Below are 6,923 nucleotides of genomic sequence, written 5' to 3'. Positions count from 1 at the left end.
AGCAGGAGCCCTGCTGGTAGAGGCTGCCTTGCCCCTATCTCCGAGGGATGGGGAGAAGTCCCCTTCCCTCCTAGCCTCTGTCCCACATGGCACTGGATGGGGGTCTCATTGCTGGAAGCCTGCAGTGAAGTTTACCAAAGCTGAGGACAGGGTGCATGGGAAATGATTGTGTCCGTGTGCTGTTTGCTGGGGCAGCTCCTGAAACACGACCTTATGCTCTTGAATAGCTCAGAGTGATGAAGGGCTCAGCTGAAAAGGTATCGATTTGTGGGACTGGTCTGGTAGGTTGGTTCAATGAGACCTGTTCCCTGGCACTAACAACTGCCTTTCCTCTGGGAAGGACACCACCCAGGACCAGGCTGCCAGGGACCAATTAAGTTGCCAAGATGCCTTTCTCTGAGGTTTCCCAGCTCTTAGAAGATGAGGCTCAGTTCAGCCAAATTAGGAAGAATGAGGTCTTTCTTCCTCTGCTCATTAGCAGAGTTACCTGGACTAGCATCCCTCCAACCCTCTTTGAATCTATCTTTTCATTTTCTTCTCAAAGGGCTGAGTAACTAGGTTATTCAGAAGCTGTTAGTAACGCAGTAATCCTCTCTGTCCCAGACTGTTGTCTTCATGATTTGCATTTCAAGATGCACAATAATACAGTTGCATGTGGTTTTGTTCGTTGTGGCTCAGCTTAGCACTCACCAGACTTTACAAAGCACATGAGCTGGTTTATTACAGGATGTGGAATCTGTCCTCCCACTCTTCGAGAAATACAAAGATAAACTGGTCACCATTGGCAAGGTAATCTGCTCTGACTTCTGCATAACCAGAGTTTGCTTGATTTGACTATATGCAAACTGTCTGAATGTGTGTGTAACTCATTGTAATCTCTGGCTGCTTACATTCCTCTGCATGGATAGATATGAAATGAGTTGGGATTACAACACAAATTTTTATTTTCCTGGCTAAACACCTGTGCAGGAGTAAAAGGAAAATTGCAAAATCCCACAAGGGCTGTGTATTGATAGATGTCTGAAATGCAGATTTCCTGTAATGAAGACATTGTAGGGAAGCTAGAGAAGCTACTTTATATCTTTACCAGGAGTACTTTCATAGCTGGTGTTACATGGTCTCGATTTTTATTATTCATATGTTACTGTATTTCCAGGTATGTTGCCTTTTGGAGGGTGCTGTTTTCTGCTCTGTTTCTTCATTGCTAAGAGCTTTTGCCACTCTCCTTAGAAAATTAAGCTAGCAAAGGTATTAGATCCCCGCAGTCTGAAGTTCATTGCATTTTGTGAAGTCTTAATCGGCTTTTAGTGAGGGTTGGGCTGGACTCCATGACTTCTGCCCACGCCTCAGCAACACGAGGAGCCGCAGAGAGTCCTTGCGCTGCAACCGGCCACAGCAAAACAACTGGACTTGCCAGTGTGAGCCAGAAACCTTTTACACAGTGTCTCCTTCATACATTGGATTTTAACTACTCTTGACACCTGTTTCCTGCATCACGGCTCCACAGGCATCCTTTAAAGAACACTAGGGGTTGTTCTGAAGTTTGTGTTTATCCAAGTGTTCAATGGCTTGAGATGAAAATATAACAATACTTGTGAGCACTTACATCTAGGAGCACGGCATCTTTGCCAAATGTGAACTAGAAAAATGTTCCTTTCCAGCTGTGTTTCTGCTAAGGATGTGGGAGACTTCCTAGCCTTTCTCCCAAAGGAGACTTCTTTTTACTCTTCTTCACATTTTTGTGTTAGTACCCACACCATCCTTTCACTGATACTGGGTTTTGCGTCCCTAAAAGGACCGCTCAGGATTTAGACTTCTGATAAGTACTCTCAAGGCTTCTTTTTCTCTCCCATGCTACATGACATAGCAGAGGAAAGGTTCTCATTGAAACAAAGGCAGAAAAATGAAAGAGGGCCTGCTTTCACCTCCAGGGAACTTGGCTGGTGGTTTGCCCATGATGCCCAGAAGCAGATGTGCCTCCTGTCCAGTTAATCTAAAAAACTGCTGCTTGGCTCAAGTTCAGGTTTCAGCACTTGATATATGTAACTTGCAACGGAGGAGGGAGGATGGGACACAGAAGCTTATCTTCTTATTCATATAAATAAGCAAACTGCATGCCATTTATGTACATGGGAAAGGGTCATAGCTGTATTTGTATAGGTGCCCAGTGCACTGACAGAATAAAAATCAGTTAAATTTAATCCAACACTTGTGAAAGACTCTCTTAGACTTCAGATGGATGCAAATAACAACAAAAATGAAATATCATATGGACAGCAGTGTTCACTGGAAAACAAATATTTGGAGGAGATCAAAGATCAGATTTTCTGCAGCACTACTGCTTTGCTGTGCACTGTCCACATGTAATCTCGCCATAAACCAGTTTGAGTGATCAGGACAGGGTGTTTTGGGTGTAGTCCATTGCCAGCTATTCCACTTACACCCTTTGGAACTGGCATAGCAGATACAAAGGTTGGCCTGGAAAAAAGGGCTGAGTGTTTATCCCAGCCCGGTGCTTTTGGTCTCTGTCCAGTCCAGGGCAAGTAGGAGCAGCCCCTGCTCACTCTGTGCCCTCTGGCTGTAAGAACCTGATCAAAACAGCATCAGGAGGGAGTCAGTGTAAAAGGGGACTTGAAATGACCTTGGCATGTGACGACCTTCTGACATGTCTTATGCTGCTAAATCCACAAAAAATAGCAATCTGGACCCATGGAAAGGGAGGTCTGTCTATGTTTGGTTTGGGAAATTGTTGCAGGATAATATCCTTCCCCCACACTGCCTGCCCTGGTGAGGTCCTTTCCCTCGCGATTCCTACAGAAAAAGGATGCAGATCAAGCAGTGCCCTCCATGGTAACTGTTCAGCGCCATCATCTTAGCAGGTCTTTGGTGGATGTGCACCACCACCAAAACTGATGGAAGTAGAAGGAAAACTACAAGGAAAAGGAACAGGTTTGCCTTGCTTTTCCACAGCTATCGTGGCTGCACACAGTGAGCAGATGCAAAGCCTTCCTCTGAACCGCACACAGCTGTCTTCCCGAGTGACCTATGCTCTCCTCTCCCCACTGTGCTCTGAGTGCCAAATGCTCTGCACACCTCCACAGCTGCTTTTATTGCTAATGGAAGGCTATTGCTTTCTAAAAGTAAACAAATATTTAAGATAAAAACTATGAACTCACTCAGCATCACTCCGCTTTTCTAAGGCATATGTTTGCATTGAGCAGATACGTGCATCCTCACTCAGCTATCAGACAAGTGATTCCTGAAAGAGGAAGGTAGGCATTGGTCCTGTTTTGTGGGGTTTTTTTTTTAACAGTGGGTACAGGACCTGGGCTTAGAAATAATTTATTTTTTGGAAGTGATCTGTGAGATGACTCTGCTCACAAGAGAAGAACTGCACCCATTGGCTCTGCTTACACAGAGGTGATGGTAATGCTTCTCTGCCTTGAATGTACACCTCAAGACTCAGTAATGTCAAGAGACTTGCGTGGGAAGCATGGGGGTGCTACTTAGTGCTGACCTAGTAATGTAAGTAATCACAAAGTACACCTGAACAGGTATCTCAGATGGAAAATTAGTGAAACAAAGACCAGGGAAAGTACTGTAACTTTGGCAGGGAATGGTGAAGGTAGTGGAGCAAAACAGCTACTGCCTCAGCATTACCCAATGTGGTAGGGTTTTTTTTTAATTTGGGTAAAAAATGCAATTTCATCAGAGTTTTTTCTCTCTGTGGACTATTTTAAGCAGAGTGTATGTTCCAATTTTTACTTACCTGATGGGGAAAAAAATGTATATCCTTTTCATTCATTTAAAAACAATTAGGTTTATGCATACCTTAAAATATAAGCATGGCAGAAGACAACAGGACAGAAAAAAGGGGCTGCGGATCTGGAAGAGAGGTAGCTGTGCAATTACAGCAAAGATTTTCCCTATATTTGCAAGTCCCCAAATGGACCAGGCAGGTGCTAACTGAAAAACGTGCACATTACCGGTGCTCTGGTGACTGACAAAGAGTTGATTTGGTGGTACTTGCCTACCTACAAGTGAGCTGAGGGAATCTCAGCAGCCATTTCACCATAGGGAAGGCAGGGCTAACAAATCCAAGCTTTGCATTTTTCGGTGACTGTAGTACTGACTATAATCTTGGAGTCTTCTTGTCCTGCTATAAGAAAACCTGATACACAGTGTTTGGGTTGCTCAACTCTGCGGCCTGATCCCAGCTCCCTCGGTTTCTTATGTACGTTGCAGTTGTTCAGGACGTACTGCTCCATAACTTTGCTGGGACACAGTCTGTCACTCGGGAAGGGGTACAAGCTGGCTATTATTTTTCTTTTCCTCCAGCCGTTACAAGGCATGATCAGGTTAGTCCTTGTGGAGTTCCTGGAAGCCATTTCAGCAGGGCTATAATTGGATTGCATGAGCCTTGGCCTTTTGCCTTCTCTTCCAGCTATCATTTTCCAGTACCTGAATCAACGCAGGAGGAAAAGTGATACTAGCAGGGATGGGGGGGGTTGGTGGTGGCTGGCTAGGGGTTGACTTCCACAACATGAAAAATGTCAATGCCCCCATAAACTTGTTTTCCTTTGGAGTGAAAATGAGACACCGGGATTTTTTGGATTTTGGAAAAAAACATGAGAAAGAGACCTCACGTAGCAGTTCCCACAGGGTGCTGTTTGCAAACAAAACTGCCCATTTTGAAATGAGAGGCTGATTTTATTCTTTTTATCAGCATTTCCCACGTAAAACCAAACATTTCAACATTCCTTAACTGAAAGCTCAGTATGAAATTCACAGTGAAATTGTTTGGTATTTATAAATGAAAGTAAGTTTCCTAGAGATGTCAGTAACTTTGGTCCCTCAAAAACACAGCTTCTCCCAAGCCAACCCCTTGTTAGGGAATGGTAGGAGCTTTACCTTCACCACCATCCACCCAAACATTGCCCAGCTCTGCTTTTGTCCCAGGCTCTGGCTGCTCCATCATCTCCCTCTGGCCTGATGAAGGCGCAAAGTCTTTTGCTTCCAGCGCTCAAACATTTACCCTGGGAAGAGCTGAGCTGACAGGATAGTCACCGCGAGAGCTAAATCTGGCTAGGTAAAAGGAGGCAGTGATGAGGTCTCCCTACCTATTCACTTAGGATTGGAGGCGGGATGCTGGCATGTTTCTGAGCACGATGCTCCCAAGCTGCCAGCCAAGTCATGGTTGTGCTGTTCTTTCACCAGTGTGTTAAACTACCTGCACTTTTTCAGCAGCTTTGCGAGTCTGCTTTCTGTCCTGTAACATCACTTTTGTCCTGTGTGTCGCTCCTAGGAGCCCAGGGCTGTTGTACAGCCAGCAGAGAGAAGTAAGCACCCAAAGCAGTTATTCTCAGGACCCAAGTTATTTCCTCTTCATTCTCCCCCTAAGGTTTCTAAAATCCATAAGCTGTTGGTACTGTCTCGAGGTCTTAAGGGACATAAATACTCTGTTCAGCCTGTGTTTGCAGTTCATTGGAAATATAGGATTATCTCCAAAGGCTTAAACAGTCTGAATGCCATTCTTGCAAAGCTGGTACTTATTGTGCATGTTGCTATACTGATTGCTGTAGCGAGACTGACCTTCTCATGGGCTATTCTGTCTTGTTTATTTTCCTGGCTGCACTGGTGAGAGAATTTTAATTAAACAGATTCCACTGGACAACATTTGCTTGGAGACTGATTCCCCTTCCCTTGCTCCAAACAAAGAGGTATAGTCAAAAGCATGTAGATTAGTCCCTATATTTACGCTCCTTTACAATCCTTTTCCTATATTCTCTGTAAAGTTCATGCACTTTGAGAGCCTTAGTGCTATGTAACATTTACATATGTTCTTTTTTACAAGTCTAGTCTTATTATTTTTTAAAAAAACTAATATATGTATATATATGGGTGGGTGCCATGGGTGTTGGTCTCTTTTCCCAAGCAACAAGTGATAGGATGACAGTAAATAGCCTCAGGTTGTGCCAGGGGAGGTTTCGGCTGGATATTAGGAAAAATTTCTTCACTGCAACAGGCTGCCCAAGGCAGTGGTGGAGTCACCATCCCTGGAGGTATTTAAGGTGTAGATGTGGTGCTTATAGTGGTGGACTTGGCAGTGTTATGTTAACAGTTGGACTTGATGATCTTAAAGGTCTCTTCCAAACTAAATGATTCTATGATTCTATGATTCTATATATATGTAAGAGCCACAAGAAACTCACAAGATAGAGAAAGTTGTAAGTCAACACTTCAGCTGTTGGGCTGACATTATATGACTGCTGCTCCAGTACAACACACTGATGAATGTATTTGTGGACACCTCAGGGATGTCAGGTGCTGGGTGAGTGCCGGAGGTGCCAAGTGCCCCCCGTTCCCAGCGATGCCGTCAGGAGCTGGGCCTAGTGTTGAGTGGGTCAGGGCACAGGGAGGAGGTGGAAGCAGCAGGCCAGGCTCTCCCCTGCTCTTTAAACATCTGGATGACATAGATGTTGTCACTCACATGCAAAAGCTCTGGATGCTCTGGGGTCGTAACGGCATGGCTGATAAGGGCACTAGGCTTGTCTCCCTTGAATATAAAAGGCAGGGAATTTTCTGTGAGAGATTCTGGCTTTTCATCTAATCTGAAATAGTTTACATCTTGCTGGGTGTGCTGCAAAAGACAACTGTTCGAAAGGGTCATATTGGAGAACACTTGGAGTGCTTTCCAGACACAGGAGCTCCAACAAGGAGAGTCCCTCTTGGTGCCTGTCTGGCTGAGTTCCTGTTAAAACGATTAATGCTGCTGGAATGTTAATGCATTTTCCATAATGTACGGTCACAGCCAGAGTCTCGGGCAGGCATCTTTTATTGTTATTCAGTCTAAACAAAAAAATCCCTGCTGATTTTTAGTTAAGCTGAGATCAGCCAGCATCTTCCCTATCGAATAGATGTAG

The 6,923-nt window shown here is 44.5% G+C and overlaps 1 protein-coding gene across 1 annotated transcript in view; it reads left to right on the top strand.

Moving 5' to 3' along the window:
- The first annotated feature begins 6,370 nt into the window (after positions 1-6,370).
- The window catches only part of FLVCR1 (feline leukemia virus subgroup C cellular receptor 1), a 16,586-nt gene continuing 16,033 nt past the window's right edge, over positions 6,371-6,923 (top strand). Inside the window, exon 1 of the mRNA XM_009888526.1 lies at positions 6,371-6,403. Coding sequence (XP_009886828.1) covers positions 6,371-6,403 — 33 coding nt within the window. The remainder of the gene's footprint in view (positions 6,404-6,923) is intronic.

This window comes from Charadrius vociferus, unplaced genomic scaffold (assembly GCF_000708025.1).
Source record: "Charadrius vociferus isolate BGI_N301 unplaced genomic scaffold, ASM70802v2 scaffold340, whole genome shotgun sequence".
In the NCBI taxonomy this organism is placed as follows: domain Eukaryota; kingdom Metazoa; phylum Chordata; class Aves; order Charadriiformes; family Charadriidae; genus Charadrius; species Charadrius vociferus.
Note: the sequence above shows the minus strand (reverse complement) of the source record. Positions and strands in the feature narration are given on the sequence as shown.